This window comes from Mirounga angustirostris, unplaced genomic scaffold (genome assembly GCF_029215605.1).
Source record: "Mirounga angustirostris isolate CCGP_5_RB_7025 unplaced genomic scaffold, mMirAng1.0.hap1 SCAF_13, whole genome shotgun sequence".
In the NCBI taxonomy this organism is placed as follows: Eukaryota; Metazoa; Chordata; class Mammalia; order Carnivora; family Phocidae; genus Mirounga; species Mirounga angustirostris.
This window is the reverse complement of record NW_026991721.1, coordinates 67,792,867-67,812,495: the sequence shown is the minus strand read 5'-3', so window position 1 is coordinate 67,812,495 and position 19,629 is coordinate 67,792,867. Positions and strand designations below refer to the sequence as shown.

Sequence of the window (19,629 nt, the reverse complement as noted above, 5' to 3'; positions counted from 1 at the left end):
AAAATCAGTGTTTCAATCCACTTTATAGAGATATGGGAAGTTCTTCTCTCTCTCCTGTGTAGCCTTCCCAGATGGCGTTTGCCAGTACATAATACCAGCACCTCTTAATTCATAGCAAAGATGACGCATTACTTAAATAAATTTCTTTACTTTCTCAATATTCACATTTGGCAAGGACAATATGCATAGCATTACAACTAGTCAGAGAGGGTAAAAACAGAAGAATTATTTAAAACTGTATAAATATATGAGGACTAACATGCCAATTTTGTTTTGTTTTGCTTTGTTTTGTTTTGTTTTGTTTTTACAGAGAGATCTCAGGGTATGTCATTATCACATTATGCTAAAAGTTTACTGAGTATCAAGAAATAATATCCCCACACTCTAAACTATTCTGTTTTGAAGGTATTTTTTTCTGAAAAAAAGATAAAACTGTAAGCTTCTACTACCCAGATGTCAGAACAATGTCACTGAGTCTAAAGAAACCTGTTTCCACAAAATTTAAAATGCCCCGTAATGTTCAAACAGTCATAGTTTCTAGCAGACGATCACTGCATCCTGGCTAGAGAGTGTCTAACGGCCAGAAAAAATAAATGTATTCTGATCTTGTCACCTTTCTGCTTTGGGAAATAAGGCACTTATTAAGAATTTAGCATGCATTTCATATATAGGAATTATGTTTGACTTATAGTTTATGAACCTAGTTCATAAGTATTAACTCTACGCTGAGTACAGCTTCTGCCCTAGATCTCTTAAGCATACGTATATATCCACAAAGCCTTCTCCATAATATAGCAATCCTTATTTTATTTCAGCCTTTTAAAAAGGTAATGTTATATCCTGATTAAAGAAGCACATTCAAAGATGGCGGAGAAGTAGGAGACCTGGATTTCGTCTCCTCTCAGGAATTCAGCTGGATAGGGATCAAACCATTCTGAAAACCTACAAACTCAACAGGAGATTGAAGAAAAGAGCAACAACTTTCTCATCAGAAAAGCGACCACTTTCTGGAAGGTAGGACGTGCGGAGAAGAGAATCCGAGGCGATATTCGGGAGGATAGACGGCGGGGGAGGGGCCCCGTCAGCCGCTTCTGGCAAGTGAAAGAACCACGGAGCACACAATCAGAACTTTTAAAAGTCTGCTCCTCTGAGGGACGTCACTCTGGTGGCTAAGCGGGGGGTGGAACCCTCTGGGACAGTGTGGTCTCAAGACCCTCGGGGTCACAGAAAGACCGGGGGTGCCTGAATGCAGCAGAGCTCCCAGGGATTGGAGCAGGGAAGCCGGCTGCAGAGGCAGAGCCCAAGCGTGGGCTCTCAGCTCGGGGTGGCCATAAACCGTGATCCGCGGCACAGTCGGGCCACTGCTCCTCCAGCAGGGACCCAACAAGCGGCAGATCCGGGGAGACTCACCTTCCTCCCCGGGGAGGAGCCACGCGGGAGTGCACTGCAGGGATCTGCTGGGTTTGGAGACTCCACCCGGGGTCGGGTGCCAGAGATAGAAACGCGCGGTCACAGGCCGGGCGAGCACGGAGTGCAGCCGGAGACAGGGGAGACGGGAGTGACTGACGGCCTTTCTCTGGGGGCTCACTGAGGAGCGGGGCCCCGAGTTCTCGGCTCCTCCGGGATGGAGATTGGGAGGCCGCCATTTTCACTCTCCGCCTCCAAAGCTGTACGGAAAGCTCGCAGGGAACAAAAGCCCCGGAAAGCAAACCCAAGCAGATGACTTAGCCGGGAGGGGGCGAGGGTGGGGCAATTCCGCCTCCAGCAGAGACATTTGGAAACCACGGCAACAGGCCCCTCCCCAGAAGATCAGCGAGAACAGCCAGCCAAGACCAAGTTTACCGATCAATAAGAACGGCAGAACTCCAGCGCTAGGGGACTACTGCACATAGAATTCACGGCTTTTTTACCATGATTCTTTAGTCTTTTAAAGTTAAATTTTTTAACTGTCTTTTTATTTCTTTTTGAATTTTTGTTTTTCCCTTTTTCAACCAACATCTTATCAATCCCTTTTAAAAAAAAAAAAAACATTTTTATTTTTCATTTTTAGAGTCATATTCTATCCCTTCATAGTAGTTACCCATATTTTTGGCTTATATATATAAGTTGTTCTCTCTTTAAAATTTTGAGATAGTTTCTTCTAACAGATTAAAATATACCCTAAATCTCTAGTATATGGTGTTTTCTATTCCCCTGCCTGATCACATCCTCTCCCTTTTTTTTCTTCTTCTTTTTTCTTTTTTTAAATCCTCTTCTTTCTTTTTTCAAACAACTTCTTATCAATTCCTTTTATAAAATTTTTTTATAATTTCCATTTTTACAGTCATATTCCATCCCTTCATCATATCAACCTTATTTTTGTACATATATAAGTTTTTCTTTCTTTAAAATTTTGGGAGGCATTTTCTTCTAAAAGACCAAAATACACCCCAAATCTAGTGTGTGGCACTGATCTATATACCAGCCTGATCATATTTGATCACATTCTGGTTTTTTTTCTTGTTGTTGTTGTTGTTTTGTTTTGTTTGTTTTTGTTTTTATCTTTATCTTTTTCTTTTTTTTCTTTTTCTTTTTTCTCTCTTTCCCTTTCTTATCCCACTGCTTCAGGTCTTTTCTGATTTGTTTAGAGTATATTTTCTGGGGACGTGGTTACTCTGCTAGCATTTTGTTCTCTCATTAATCTATTCTCCTCTGCACAAAATGACGAGACGGAAAAAATCACCTCAACAAAAAGAACAAGAGGTAGTACCGACTGCCAGGGACCTACTCTATACGGACATTAGTACGATGTCAGATCTAGAGTTCAGAATCATCACTTTAAAGATACTAGCTGGGCTTGAAAAAAATGTGGAAGTTATTAGAGAAACCCTTTCTGGAGAAGTAAAAGAACTAAAATCCAACCAAGTAGAAATCAAAAAGGCTATTAATGAGGTGCAATAAAAAATGGGGGCGCTAACTGCTAGAATAAATGAGGCAGAAGAGAGAATCAGTAATATAGAAGATGAAATGATGGAAAATAAAGAAGCTGAGAAAAAGAGAGATAAACAACTACTGGATCACGAGGGCAGAATTCGAGAGATAAGCGATACCATAAGACGAAACAACATTACAATAATTGGGATCCCAGAAGAAGAAGAAAGAGAGAGAGGGGCAGAGGGTATAATGGAGCAAATTATAGCAGAGAACTTCCCTAATTTGGGGAAGGAAACAGGCATGAAAATGCAGGAAGCACAGAGAACCCCTCTCAAAATCAATAAAAATAGGTCAACACCCCGACATCTAATAGTAAAACTTATGAGTCTCAGAGACAAAGAGAAAATCCTGAAAGCAGCTCAGGAGAAGAGATATGTAACCTACAATGGTAGAAACATTAGATTGGCAACAGACCTATCCACAGAGACCTGGCAGGCCAGAAAGGACTGGCAGGGTATATTCAGAGCACTAAATGAGAAAAATATGCAGCCAAGAATACTATATCCAGCTAGGATGTCATTGAAAATTGAAGGAGAGATAAAAAGCTTCCAGGACAAACAAAAACTAAAGGAATTTGAAAACACAAAACCAGCCCTACAGGAAATCTTGAAAGGGGTCCTCTAAGCAAAGAGAGAGCCTAAAAGCAACATAGACCAGAAAGGAACACAGACAATATACGGTAACACTCACCTTACAGGCAATACAATGGCACTAAATTCCTATCTTTCAATAGTTACCCTGAATGTGAATGGGCTAAATGCCCCAATCAAAAGACACAGGCTAACAGACTGGATTAAAAAACAAGACCCATCGATATGCTGTCTGCAAGAGACTCATTTTAGAACCAAAGACACCCCCAGATTGAAAGTGAGGGGGTGGAAAACCATTTACCATACTAATGGACACCAAAAGAAAGCTGGGGTGGCAATCCTTCTATCAGACAAATTAGATTTTAAACCAAAGACTGTAATAAGAGATGAGGAAGGACACTATATCCTACTTAAAGGATCTATCCAACAAGAAGATCTAACAATTGTAAATATCTATGCCCCTAACATGGGAGCAGCCAATTATATAAGGCAATTAATAACAAAAGCAAAGAAACACATCGACAGCAATACAATAATAGTGGGGGACTTTAACATCCCCCTCACTGAAATGGACAGATCGTCTAAGCAAAAGATCAACAAGGAAATAAAGACTTTAAATGACACACTGGACCAAATGGACTTCACAGACATATTCAGAACATCCCACCCCAAAGCAACGGAATACACATTCTTCTCTAGTGCCCATGGAACATTCTCCAGAAGAGATCACATCCTAGGTCATAAATCAGGTCTCAACCGGTACCAAAAGATTGGGATCATTGCCTGCCTATTTTCAGACCACAATGCTTTGAAACTAGAACTCAATCACAAGAGGAAAGTCAGAAAGAACTCAAATACATGGAGGCTAAAGAGCATCCTACTGAAGAATGAATGGGTCAACCAGGAAATTCAAGAAGAATTAAAAAAATACATGGAAACCAATGAAAATGAAAACACAACTATTCAAAATCTTTGGGATGCAGCAAAGGCAGTCCTAAGAGGAAAGTATATAGCAATAGAAGCCTTTCTCAAGAAACAAGAAAGGTCTCAAATACACAACCTAACCCTACACCTAAAGGAGCTGGAGAAAGAACAGCAAATAAAGCCTAAACCCAGCAGGAGAAGAGAAATAATAAAAATCAGAGCAGAAATCAATGAAACAGAAACTAAAAGAACAGTAGAACAGATCAATGAAACTAGGAGCTGGTTCTTTGAAAGAATTAACAAGATTGATAAACCCCTGGCCAGACTTATCAAAAAGAGAAGAGAAATGACCCAAATCAACAAAATCATGAATGAAAGAGGAGAGATCACAACCAACACCAAAGAAATACAAACAATTATAAGAACATATTATGAGCAACTCTATGCCAGCAAATTAGATAATCTGGAAGAGATGGATGCATTCCTAGAGATGTATCAACTACCAAAACTGAACCAGGATGAAATAGAACACCTGAACAGACCTATAACCACTAAGGAAATTGAAGCAGTCATCAAAAATCTCCCAAAAAACAAAAGCCCAGGGCCAGATGGCTTCCCAGGGGAATTCTACCAAACATTTCAAGAAGAATTAATACCTATTCTTCTGAAACTGTTCCAAAAAATAGAAACGGAAGGAAAACTTCCAAACTCATTTTATGAGGCCAGCATTACCTTGATCCCCAAACCAGACAAAGACCCCATCAAAAAGGAGAATTACAGACCAATATCCCTGATGAACATGGATGCAAAAATTCTCACCAAAATACTAGCCAATAGGATCCAACAGTACATGAAAAGGATTATTCACCATGACCAAGTGGGATTTATCCCAGGGCTGCAAGGTTGGTTCAACATCCGCAAATCAATCAATGTGATACAATACATTAACAAAAGAAAGAACAAGAATCATATGATCCTCTCAATAGATGCAGAAAAAGCTTTTGACAAAGTACAGCATCCTTTCTTGATCAAAACTCTTCAGAGTATAGGGATAGAGGGTACATACCTCAATATCATAAAAGCCATCTATGAAAAACCTACAGCGAATATTATTCTCAATGGGGAAAAACAGAGCTTTCCCCCTAAGGTCAGGAACGCGGCAGGGATGTCCACTATCACCACTGCTATTCAACATAGTATTGGAAGTCCTAGCCACAGCAATCAGACAACAAAAAGAAATCAAAGGCATCCAAATTGGCAAAGAAGAAGTCAAACTCTCACTCTTTGCAGATCATATGATACTTTATGTGGAAAACCCCAAAGACTCCACCCCAAAACTGCTAGAACTCATACAGGAATTCAGTAAAGTGGCAGGATATAAAATCAATGCACAGAAGTCAGTGGCATTCCTATACACCAACAACAAGACAGAAGAAAGAGAAATTAAGGAGTTGATCCCATTTACAATTGCACCCAAAACCATAAGATACCTAGGAATAAATCTAATCAAAGAGACAAAGGATCTATACTCAGAAAACTATAAAATACTCATGAAAGAAATTGAGGAAGACACAAAGAAATGGAAAAACGTTCCATGCTCATGGATTGGAAGAACAAATATTTTGAAGATGTCAATGCTACCTAGAGCAATCTACACATTCAATGCAATCCCCATCAAAATACCATCCACTTTTTTCAAAGCAATGGAATAAATCATCCTAAAATTTGTATGGAACCAGAAAAGACCCCGCATAGCCAGAGGAATGTTGAAAAAGAAAAGCAAAGCCGGCGGCATCACAATTCCGGACTTCCAGCTCTATTACAAAGCTGTCATCATCAAGACAGCATGGTACTGGCAGAAAAACAGACACATAGATCAATGGAACAGAATAGAGAGCCCAGAAATGGATCCTCAACTCTATGGTCAACTAATTTTCGACAAAGCAGGAAAGAATGTCCAATGGAACAAAGACAGTCTCTTCAACAAATAGTGTTGGGAAAATTGGGCAGCCACATGCAGAAGAATGAAAGTGGACCATTTCCTTACACCACACACAAAAATAGACTCCAAATGGTTGAAAGACCTCAATGTGAGACAGGAGTCCATCAACATCCTAAAGGAGAACACAGGCAGCAACCTCTTTGACCTCAGCTGAAGCAACTTCTTCCTAGAAACATCGCCAAAGGCAAGGGAAGCAAGGGCAAAAATGAACTATTGGGACTTCATCAAGATACAAAGCTTTTGCAAAGCAAAGGAAACAGTCAACAAAACCAAAAGACAACCGACAGAATGGGAGAAGATATTTGCAAATGACATATCAGATAAAGGGCTAGTATCCAAAATCTATAAAGAACTTATCAAACTCAACACCCAAAGAACAAAGAATCCAATCAAGAAATGGGCAGAAGACATGAACAGACATTTTTCCAATGAAGACATCCAAATGGCCAACAGACACATGACAAAGTGCTCAATATCGCTCAGCATCAGGGAAATCCAAATCAAAACCTCAATGAGATACCACCTCACACCAGTTAGAATGGCTAAAATTAACAAGTCAGGAAACGACAGATGTTGGCGGGGATGCGGAGAAAGGGGAACCCTCCTACAGTGTTGGTGGGAATGCAAGCTGGTGCAGCCACTCTGGAAAACTGTATGGAGGTTCCTCAAAAAGTTGAAAATAGAGCTACCATATGATCCAGCAATTGCACTACTGGGTATTTACCCCAAAGATACAAAAGTAGGGATCCGAAGGGGCACGTGCACTCCGATGTTTATAGCAGCAATGTCCACAATAGCCAAACTGTGGAAAGAGCCAAGATGTCCATCGACAGATGACTGGATAAAGAAGAGGTGGTATATATATACAATGGAATATTATGCAGCCATCAAAAGGAATGAGATCTTGCCATTTGCAACGACGTGGATGGAACTGGAGGGTATTATGTTGAGTGAAATAAGTCAGAGAAAGACATGTATCATATGATCTCACTGATATGAGGAATTCTTAATCGCAGGAAACAAACTGAGTGTTGTTGGAGTGGGGGGGTGGGAGGGATGGGGTGACTGGGTGGTAGACATTGGGGAGGGTGTGTGCTCTGCTAAGCGCTGTGATTTGTGCAAGACTTTTGAATCTCAGATCTGCACCTCTGAAACAAATAATGCAGTATATGTTAAGAAAAAAAAAAAGAAGAAGAAGGTAGCGGGAGGGGAAGAATGAAGCGGGGGAAATCAGAGGGGTAGACGAACCATGAGAGACGATAGACTCTGAAAAACAAACTGAGGGTTCTAGAGGGGAGGGGGGTGGGAGGATGGGTTAGCCTGGTGGTGGGTATTGAGGAGGGCACGTTCTGCATGGAGCACTGGGTGTTATGCACAAACAATGAATCATGGAACACTTCATCTAAAACTAATGATGTAATGTATGGGGATTAACATAAGAATAAAAAAAAAAGAAGCACATTCAAAGAAAACCCACTTGTAGAATAATACACAGCATACTTGTTTGAATTCCCTACATGTTATCAGAAGGGTCTTATTTTCCATGAGAACTGGGAATAAAGAGAAAAAAAGCTATCCTTTGAGTCAAATGAGTTGAATCAGCTCACTCAACTGGAAGGAGACACACTGTTTTCTTTCTTTTTTTTAATTATTTTATTTTATTTTATTTTATTATGTTATATTAATCACCATACATTACATCATTAGTTTTTGATGTAGTGTTTCATGATTCATTGTTTGTGTATAATACCCAGTGCTCCATTCAGTACATGCCCTCTTTAATATTTCTAAACTCATTGGGATAACTACTTAAGATGGTCCTTTAGTTTGATCAATGAATGTTAAATATCATAGGACTGTTGTTAGGATTAAATAATATAACATGTAAGAAATGAGAATGTCTGCCACACAGAGATTTTTATTATTATGATGATCAGGAACATTGCCTGATCCAAATACCAACAGGGTTGGCAAGGTGGTATTTCTGGGGAGTTAAGTATCCCAAGCTTGGAAAAGTTTTCTTGTTCTGAGCTTCTCAAAACCTTTTGCCTCTGTTCTGAGTCAGTGAACACCAATCTATACCAAGCTGTTCAGCTCTCTGATTCCCTCAGAACAGGTAAAGGTGTGCAGGAGAGTACTGGAACCTTCCCATCACTAGAATGTCCCATCTCACTGAAACCATCTCCTTGGCATTAAGATTTATACAGTTGGTCTCAATGGAATTTAGTTTTTGAGCCTGTGTGATCATTTCTGGATGTCCTAATAAAGTCCATTTCTCAAGCACAGACACTGAAAACTCAGTCATTCTTTGAGACTTCACTGTGACTGGCTGCTGGCCTTTCTCTTCAAATATGCACACTGCTATAAAATATCATTCAAAATGTCAAAACTTCCATTTTCTTTCATTAAAGCCCAGAGCTCTTTTTTTTTTTTTTTTACTTTTTGAACTGCTCCTCAAGAAATCCTAGCAAATGAAGAGGTGAGATACTTCCCAGTGACGTGTCACAATAAAATAGGGTTGAAGGGCTGCCCAAAAGAAAAGTTTTGGAGAATCATAATAGCAGTTATTTTAGAAGAGCCGTCATATGAAGAGAAACTAGATTTTAAATGGTGTATAGCTTGAGAGGACAAAACAAGGACCAATTATGAGAAATCGATGGGAGATGTTTTAGAACCATTCTTAATGTGTTGCTCACCTGTCTGTCTCCCATTTGGCTACCAAGAGCTCCTGATCCTCTATTCTCAAGAGTATACAAAAATTGCTAGACTCCAACCAACTCATCTGCATCTCAGTCTCCCTACCCGAAAACAAGCCCTCACCATCTATTTTCCCCCCAATGGCTCACTGATTAATCATCCTGTATTCTCCTAAGGCCACTATCTTCGTACCTTGTTGACATATAGAGAGGATCATATCAACTTCCTGCTGGCCTCTCTTGACTCACATTGTCTAGAGCAATGTTTCACAAAACAAGTAGTGTAGACATATTTTTGAAGATACAAACATAGTATCATGGTTTTTAAACACTGGGTTTTCAAATATCTCTCTTTTACAGGGAAGCTATGAGAGACATTTACATAGAACAAACTTTAGTTTCCTAATTCCCTAGGGATCTGTGGGCATATTTTTAGGACCCTATAACTTTTTTTTCCTCTAGAGCAGATTGAGATACAGGGGTATACATGATGTATTCTAAGTTCTTGACACCTCTTCTTATCTCCCATTGCAAACTTAATATTTTAGCCATACACAACTTCTTATTTTGTGGTAACTAATTTCACACCTCTGTTCCACAATGCATGTTGTCTCCTCTGCTGGAAATGCCTTTCTTCTTCCCTTCTTGGTGAGAAATTATTGATATTTCAAGATCCAGTTCTTCTATTTTTACCTTCTTGGGAAATATGTCTCTCTGGTAGTACCAGGATCATGGAGGGCTTTTTAAATCGAATAGAACTACGTTTTTTTTTTTTTTTTTTTTTTTTTTCTGTACACTGGAACTTTTGTTCTCCCTTGTGAGGTAGGTTAGTCCCTGTCCTTGAATGGCCACGCAGGGATGTTGTCATAGTGACATCTCAGCACAGTACGGGATGTTGGAGTGAACGCATGGAGAAGTGTCTTTCAGCTCTAAGTTTCCATGATCTTAAGTTGCACTGTGCTTAGGGTTGCGAACACAGCTTTAAATTAGAGTTGTTCCTTGTTCTTGTACCTTTTCCCCTTTTGGGGTCACACGAGCTGCCTTTTCTCTTGTCTCCTTGTTTTTGGGAACTCCCCCTGAAAAATTATTTGTCACCAGAAATGCTATCTATCTCTGGGTCTCTCTCAAGAAATTTTTTCCATTGTTCTCCCTCCCCATTTTTCTACTACACCTAGCCCATCATGACCTATTTTCTCAGGAGTCAGTCCATACTTGGTTTCTAAGCTAATTCTTAGAAAAATTAATGAGTGATAACTGAGTTATCAACAACCAATCTCGGTTTAACATAATTATAGCTGCCATTTACTGAAGCAACATTGTAAGTTCCTTACATGTATTATATCATTTCATCTTTACACAAACCCCATAAATTATTATTCTACATTTTAAAGATGATGAAACTAAGGCCCAGAAGTGAAATAACTTATTTTTTTTAAAGATTTTATTTATTTATTCATGAGAGACAGAGAGAGAGAGAGCGAGGCAGAGGGAGAAGCAGGCTCCCAAGGAGCAGGGAGCCCGATGCGGGACTCGATCCCAGGACCCTGAGATCATGACCTGAGCCGAAGGCAGACGCTTAACCATCTGAGCCACCCAGGTGCCCGTGAAATAACTTATTCAATGTGATATATCTAGGAAGTGGTGGAGTTTGGATCAACTTCCAGTCAGTTTGATTGCTTTTAACCACTTCGCTAAATTGGCATTCCTCCCTCAGCCCCCAACACACATGCCACTGCTAATTTTGCATTAGTACGATTATAAACTGGGAAGTACAGCACCCTGGGCAGTCAGAGATTTGGATGTGAGAAGATTCTTCTCTGAATCCAATAGCCCACACTGCATGGGAACCAAAAATTTAGCCTAATCAGAAGACTACCTTTTATAATGCATACTTATTTTTTCTTTGCTTTATCGAAGAACATGAGTCTCTTTTACACAATTCACAAGTGGCCCATTTTCAATATTTATTTCAGCATTTAAATCTAAGAGGAAAGCTGAGGTTACATAAATAACTTTAGCAGATGAAAACACCACAGCTCCTCCATCCCAGGACTGGCTGTGAGAATGTGTTCAATGGGATGTACATTACACACCTCTCACAAGGCTGGAAAGAATCAAAGGGCAGCAATAACTGTGAGGTTCAATCAAAACTGACCATTCCATTCCACCTGTTTTATTGAGAACAGAACGCAGTAGGCTGCCTTTGCTCCTGCTTCTCCCGCTCTGCGCTCCTCACAGCTATACTTGCTTGAGCACTCCTTGTAGCCAAGACACCCCACATCCCACCCTATCTGGTTTTAAAATGTGTCTAGTGGGCAAGACTTGCTCCCAGATCTTTGTTTCTAATATCCTTCCCCACAGAAAGGAACCATTGTTTCTGAAAAAATATGACTGATTCAGGCCCGAGGCACTGCAAGTACAAGATGACTCTAGAATACTTTGTTATACCAGAAAGAAAGAAAATACTAACAAAATAATGGGGATGTGAAACAGAGACATAAGAGCCAGCTTGAAGGGGTGCCCATCGATGGAATCTGGGACCATCTGAGCACTGAGGTAATTATGCACCTTAAAGAATTTATACCATTGAAAAAACTGTAAGTCTTTACTCAATACCATAGATAGATAGATAGATAGATAGATAGATAGATAGATAGATAGATAGATAATAGATAGATGATAGGGAGAGAGGGAGGGAGGAAAGAAAGAAGGAAGGCAGGCAGGTGGGTTCTTGCTAACAGTAGAATCCTGAGTGCTGGCTAATAAATGTAAAGGGAGTGCTGAAGTTGGAAACATCATTTTGTAATGGATGGCAACTGCAGGAGAAAGCAGAATATTTGCATAGTATTAAAAAATGTCTCCATGTACTCAATTTATTATTTTGAAAGAAAGAAAATAAGTTACTATGAAATGGGGAAATTGGGCCACATCTGGAGCAGATGACCAAATGCACATCATCAATGTGAGACAGATGGTTGTCCTATGCCTCCCAATGGGATACACTCTTAGACACAAAGCCACCTACATAGAATTCTGGCTAAGAAGGCATTACCTGCATCCAATCATGAGGAAATATCAGACAAACTCAAAAAAAAGAAACTCTATTTAAAAATGTTGGGAAGGACTGTATTCCCCCAGTGTCAATCTCATTAAAGAAAAAAAAGGGATCTGTAAAAATGTTTTAGATGAAAGAAGGCTGAAGAGACATGGCAACTAAATGTTACCTGCCCTAGTCTGGATCCTGTTATGGAGAAAAAAAAAAAATGCTATAAAATATATTGGTAGGCCTATTGAAAAAAATTAGAGGGCGCCTGGGTGGCTCAGTTGGTTAAGCGACTGCCTTCGGCTCAGGTCATAATCCTGGAGTCCCGGGATCGAGTCCCGCATCAGGCTCCCTGCTCCGCAGGGAGCCTGCTTCTCCCTCTGACCCTCCCCCCTCTCATGTGCTCTCTGTCTCTCTCATTCTCTCTGTCTCAGATAAATAAATAAAATCTTTAAAAAAAAAAAAAAGAAAAAAATTAGAATAGAAATATTAGATTAGAATAAAGTTTTATATCAATATAGAATTTACTGTAGTTAATAACTGGTCTGTGATTATGTACGAGAATATTCCTACTCTAAGGAAAAAATACACTGACATACCCAGGGGTAAAGAGTTCTAATCCATACAACTCATCCTCAAGTGGTTCAGTTTGGGAGAAAGAAACAGCAAACCAGATATAATGTAAACAGTAAGTGAATCTGGGTGTATATGTCTTTTGTACTATTTTATTGTTGTAATTTTTCTGCAGGCTTAGAATTACTTCTGAATAAAAGAAAGAAAAGAAAAGAGTAAAAAAAAATGTGGCCTTGATCAGGGAAAACCCTTATAGCTCAGATCAATGTTTGCTAAGATTTTCCCACCAGTACGTTGGCAACACACAACACTGATAAGTAAACTAAGTGGTGGGTTAGAGGCAATTTGAAGTGCATTAAGTTTTACTTATGTTCAGTTACCAAAAACTTATTGAACACCTATCATGTGCCAGATAATGTGCTATGATAAGCTTTTTTTCTCCTCCTTAAGAAAGCATACTGGACTATGTGTGAATGAGAATAATAAAGAAAAATATGAAGAAGAAAATAATTCACAATCATAATTTATTAATAGCAAATTATTTGTGATAAATCTAATGTTCTCCACTCACCTCTGTGCATTAGAAACTCATTTGAAAGCCATTGGCTGAGTTGACACAGCTCAAGCCATTTTCTTTTTTCACCTTGAGGCCCAGAAACGTGTGGCTCCCTTACCTTATTTCTGTGACCAGCCCATGTTCCTTAGTTTCAAAGTTCATGCTTTCCCACTGCTAGAAAATCTGCCTGAAAAACCTATAAAGTACTTCTGTCTCCTTAAGGATGAGGCCCAACTTTGCAGTGTCATTAAGTCAGAATTTGGAGTCCTGCTGTTAACCTCTGCATAGTCCAATGAGACACCCAATCCTCCCAGATGGTGACTGTCAACTTGTGTGTGCACCTCTGTCTCAGTATATAGGCTCTGAGACTCCTGACACCATGCATTGCCTTATTATATTATTGAAGGTTCAGCTTGATATATTTACGGTTCACCCTCAAGAAACTCTCAACCCACTCTGGGTCATCAGAGTACAATGGAAAGCACTCTTGGGTTTTGGCACTTGACAATTCTCGGAACAGATTTAGCTCTGTCACTTACTGAATGAATGCTTACAGCAGAATTATATAATATCTCTAATCCTGTTTCCTCTCTTTAAAGTCAAAATAATGGTGCTATATTTCTCAGAGGATGGTTGTAAGAATTAAGTGAGATAGTGTTTGGCTGGAAAATGTTAATCATTAAAATTACTTTCAGAAGATAAACACAATTTTTATTTTAATGGCTGGAAGCAGGATTCCTCTTTAGGGTGATATGCTCCTTGTTTAAACTGCTTCTCGAGGAGAGCACGGCCCGAAGGTTATGGTTGGAAGGACCCAGGAATATGAAAGGGACAGTAAAACTACTCTGTATAGTTGAGCAACAGAAGTTAGAGGATAAAACAACAACCACAATGACAAGAAAACAAAACAAGAAAGTTAAGAAGAAAGAAATAAGAGAAAGGTTTGTCTACATAGTAGGGTGCCAAAGAGGCTTGTAGGAGGTGGACGGTTTAGTGTTAAATGTTGAGTTGTTGACATTGCAACAAGTTAGCCCTCTGTCTTCCCAAACTTCCTATTAAATCTGTGACAAGTGAATGATCTTGATTTTGTTTTGTTTGTAGTTTGTTTCCATAATGCATATTAAGGTGAAAAAAGTGAGTTTCATGACTAGGACAGCATTGAGCAGAGAAGAATCAACAGGTGCTGAAGGGAAGAGCAAGCAGGACTGAGAACTTTGTAGGAAAAGTAGGACCTAGAAGAGCCTCTGAGAAGGAATCTCTGACAAAGCACAGAAACCTTGAGGGATAATGAGATGGAGACTTAACCTGACATATAGATTTAATCCTTATTATAGGTAAGAGAATGGACTTGGCTCAAAGAGCCTAGTGTTCAAAGTATTTTAAACTAGGTAAAATACTAAAACTTGCAAAGTATGATAGATCCACAGTCTTTTATCTATAATTCCAAAATACTAATTGGTCTGAAATGTTTTGTTCAGCATCAATACTCTAAAAAAAAAAAATACTCTATCAGTGGAAAAAGCTGACCTTATTCACCATTAGGCTGCCAATCATCTTTCTTTATTGTGACGGTGGGTGTATTCATACCTCTTGCTGAAGAGTTGTATGTGTTGGATTATGGTGCCGCTTAGACTCTGTGAGGATTATTGGCCATATAGGCATATATGCCACTTGTCTTTACTCAGAAAATTCTGAATTCTTAAACATATCTGGGGTTTTGGATAAGAGATTACAAACAGTGCAGAAAAACAGAGGAAATTTTAAATGAGTGATAAAAGAGGATTACCTTCCAGTGTATTTCTAAAGCTGAAATTGGCAGCTTTATCCATGGAATCCGATTCATACTGGGTCAGACTTAGGCAGAATTCCACATCAGCGGAGGAGGGCAGCCTCGGGGTCCTGGCTTTGTCATGGTTTCCGGGATTGCGCCGAAGCGGTCCCTCCGGAGCTCCGTCGCATAAAACCTGCTGGCTGTTGTACTCCTCCAGGCGGGTGCAGATTATCTACACAAAAACCTTTACGTTAAAGGAGTTGTGGCCGCCTCAACATCAAAGTGGGGAAGGCAGGGAGATTCACCGAGAGTTCCATATCTTAAAGGAAGTTGTTGAAGGAAGCAGCCTTCTGAGGGTTGCCGAATAAGCAGTGAAAGCTAAAATCTAGAACAGAATTCTCATCTTGTATCTACTTAAGAAAATGAGTCAAATTTCCTAGGCCTCATCGATCGAAGGAGGATAATAAAAATGACTTCATATAATTTTGTCAAATATTTATTTGATGAGAACATTAGCCTGACAAACATCTGTTAAACATCCATTGTGTGACTTTGTTAGTTGTCTGCCCACGAAGCTAGCCCTGGTCCCGAGTTTACGTCTGTGCCATCTCCTGTTTTCTCTCTCTACATATCTTCTCTTTTGGCTCTCACAAGTTTCATGGCTTACATGCCAACTACTTGGTGAGAACTCCCTAGTTCCTATCTCTAGTTCAAAACCACTCCTCTGAACTTTAAACCTGTATATCCATCTCTGACTTCCTATTTCAGTCTTATCTCCCATGCATCTCACATGTCACGTTTAAACTCCCCAAACTCTGTTCCTCTTCCCATATTTCCTATCACACCAAACATCCTGAAGCTCAAACCTATGAGTCATCCTTTTTAAGCCAGAACTGGTGACTTTTCATTTGTATTTTATTCTCTTATGTCTTTCGCTTATGATTGAAATCATTAGCCAGCCTTGTCAATTGTACCTCCAGAATATAGCTTGAATCTGGGCACCATTCTTCAATTTGTTTACAAATGATGCGATCTGACTGCTAAAGTCAGGTTGGCTACCCTTCTCCTAGCATTACTTGTGCTTCTCCCTGCCATGACTTTTTTCATGCCTAAGCATGCTCACTCCTTGCCATGGATCTGACATCTGACCTTGTCTTCAAGGCCAAGGCAATATCTTAGAAAAAACAGACGCTGTTAACTCTGACTTTGAAAGTAATTCAAAAGGATCTGACTCTAAATAGGAAGAATTTTGAGGAATTCTTCACTGAATTATTTTGCTTATAGTTTCATTTATAGGTAGGCAGAAGAATGAACTACAATAAAAATATTTCACTACAGAAGTCAAAAGGAGCTCTTTCAGTATAAATATAAATTAAAATTTGTAAAAGATTAAAAATATTACACTATAATTTAATAAGCAGATTTATCTTTATTTTTTGGTCTCGGTGCTATATAAATTAATTCATCTTAAAATCACTGATGCCTTAGATTCAGTGAGAGCAATGAACTAAGTAGCAAGATATCAATCCTAACCCAAAACAAGAAGTGCAGAGAACCACCCTGCCATGACCGACTGTTCATAACAGGTACATACTTCCACAGGAGGCCTGTGCCCACTGAGCAGATAACATCATTCTTTGTCAAATGTAGACTTCATTTACTTTAGACTCCCTTGATAAACAATCAGTATCACTTCCCTTAGAAAATGTGATCTCCACGAGGACAACTTTATTATTATTACTGTTCACCTAATCTAGAATAGAGGCTCAATCAACATTTGATGGATGAAAAACAAATCAATGGACGAACCAATGAATCTTCAACTACAAACATGTGTTCAGCAGACTTTTTAACTCATCCTGTAATTGGTATCAACCTCTGCCCTGGAAGGTATTTTTTAAATGTATCATTTTTATTAAACATATATTGAGGCCCTATTCTGTTCCAGATCATCAGGAAGGCATCGCTGTGTACATTTTTTAAATTTCACACAACCACCTTGTAGGTTTATATGATTTTTCTTTCCTATTTTAATGATGAGGAAATGCAGTCTGAGTACGGAAGAATACAAAGGGCTAGTAGCATCTAAAACCCTGTATTATGATGAATACTTTTATGGGCAACAGGCAAGGCACATGGAACAATATTTTAAAAGTGAAAAGCCTTCCTGGTCACTTGTTTGCATCACAGTTAAAAATAATCAAGACAATCTTATCAGTCTCCTGCTACAGTGAGTTTGCCCTCTAGAGAAATGTAAAAGCAAATTCAATTATCATGAGATGGAACTGAATGAGCCATGCCCCCCAGGAATAGCTGGTACTATGTTCAACGAGAGACACGTAGAGAAGCTTTCAATTTTGGGTCACTAAGATATCACTTATGAATTGAAGCATTGTGTGTTGGAAAAGAACCGGATGTCAAATTCCGGTAGATGTAGGCGTCAGTTCCGGCCCTGCTACTTACTCGCGATGTGTCAGTGAGCACATTATTTAGACTTGCTAAGTCTCAATTTTCTCAACTATAATATGAAATCACATTAAATATAATAGGATATAATAAAAATATACTATTATGTAACACAGTAATGTATAATTCACATCTACTATATTAATAATAAAATAGAATAGTAATAGAAAGTAGCACAGTTTTTTTGCCCAGCAAATGTCGGTCTCCAGGTTTCTTCACACTTCACAACATTCCTCAATTCTTTTATCCACGCATAATTGAGAAATAGATCTGTTGGGTGACTTGTCTAAGGTCATGTGATGCTTAGAGCCAGGGCTAGAACATTAATACACAGTGCTGATTCCAAATGTATATATCCACTACATTTATTACTGCCTGTAAATGGCTTAGGAATGGTTGAATAAAGCTAACCTAGCTTTTGCCTTGAATATAATATGTTGGATTCCTTTATCATGTCGATTAACTAGACATCACGACAGGTACATAAATGAAATCATTTCATTCCTGTTGGAATAATAAACCATCTCAGGACATTTTCGAAAGATCCTACTGCCTCAAAAACTCCTATAGCAGACTCCTTTAAATTAGAGAGGTTTGAATGGAACTATTTTTGCTGAAATGTCAACTGCCAAGTGACTAAGTGTTCAGATGACTGGATGTATTAGTAACAAGGAGGAAATCTACCCTGGTTCCAGAAATAATTTGAAAAACTTAGTTCCAAGTGATCATGTTTGTATTTGTTACAGAAGGAGAGTCAGGGAGGAGAAATCGTTAAACACAATGGTTAGGATCATGGAGCTGAGAGTCAGACATGATTTCTAGTATTGACTATTATTAGATACATGACCTTGGGCAAATTACTTAAGCTCTCTGAGTATTAAGTTTTTCATCTGTACATGGGTATTATAAAAGCTTTTAATGAAGGATCAAATAATTTAACATATGCAAAGCACTTAGTATACAGTTTCAGGTATAGAGTGTTTAATAATAATTGCTTTTGGGGCGCCTGGGTGGCTCAGTTGGTTGAGTGTCTGACTTTTGATTTCTGCTCAGGTGATGATCTCATGGCTGTGGGATCAAGCTCAGCGGGGAGTCTGCTTGAGATTCTCTCTCTGCTCTCCCTCTATCCCTAGTCCCCCCAAATAAAATCTTTTTTAAAAAATGACAGCTATTATACTATTATTGAATATAAGCCCATTGGGCAAGCCACCAAATTGTAATAACAAACATTGATATGTCATATAAAGTTATGTTATAGTAATAATTTCCACACATGGAACTCAAAGAATATGTCAGATACTAAACCAGTCATTTTACATTAACAGATTCCATTGAATCCCTCCACAATAATGCTTTAAGATATATTATTCTAATTTTAAAGGAAAAGGTCCCAGAATAAGTAACTTGTCCAGTATCTTGTAGTGATGGAAGTTACAAAAGTCCACTGAAACTCGTGTTTCTGTGATTCAAAAGATTATACCTTCCACTACATTATTCTGCTTTCCATTGCATTTAGTGCTTTCATTAACACAGAAAACAAGCATATATAATAACTGCACCCCATTTTTTTCTGTTGAGATAAACCAAAGGTCAAAGACTCTAAATAATTTGTTCACTATCATCTGGTAAGTGGCAGAGGTCCTATGATGAGGAAGTTCTTCTTTTTCTATTTGAACACTGGTGATTTATAACATATGATGGGGGGAAAAATCAAGTGTCCCAAGTCAAATGAAAAAAGAGAGATAGAAAGAAGAAAGATGTATTAATTGAGGTGAAGCTAGATGGTGTTCTCTTAAACTTAAGTAAATAGCAACAAACTACCAGTTATTAGAAGCTGTCAGGAGCAAAGATTCTATTAGGGCATTAGAGATTTATTTGTGGGAAAAAAAAAAAAAGTAAACCATATGACATTCCACAGAATCTTTTCCATAAAGAAAAAAAAGAAGCTGTTATTTCACTGAGCTGTTGCCATGGTTACCTAAAACCCATGACTCTCTGCTGAAATGTGACTTTTTTCTTTTTTCTTCCCACTGTT

General features: G+C 38.8%; 2 protein-coding genes across 2 annotated transcripts in view; one reads left to right on the top strand and one right to left on the bottom strand.

Annotated features, from left to right (window-relative positions):
* The window catches only part of NOX4 (NADPH oxidase 4), a 362,080-nt gene that overhangs the window by 276,336 nt on the left and 66,115 nt on the right, over positions 1-19,629 (top strand). The gene's annotated exons all lie outside the window — the stretch shown is intronic.
* The window catches only part of TYR (tyrosinase), a 103,408-nt gene that overhangs the window by 78,683 nt on the left and 5,096 nt on the right, over positions 1-19,629 (bottom strand). Inside the window, exon 2 of the mRNA XM_045894595.2 lies at positions 15,144-15,360. Within this exon, the coding sequence (XP_045750551.1) occupies positions 15,144-15,360 (217 nt within the window). The remainder of the gene's footprint in view (positions 1-15,143; positions 15,361-19,629) is intronic.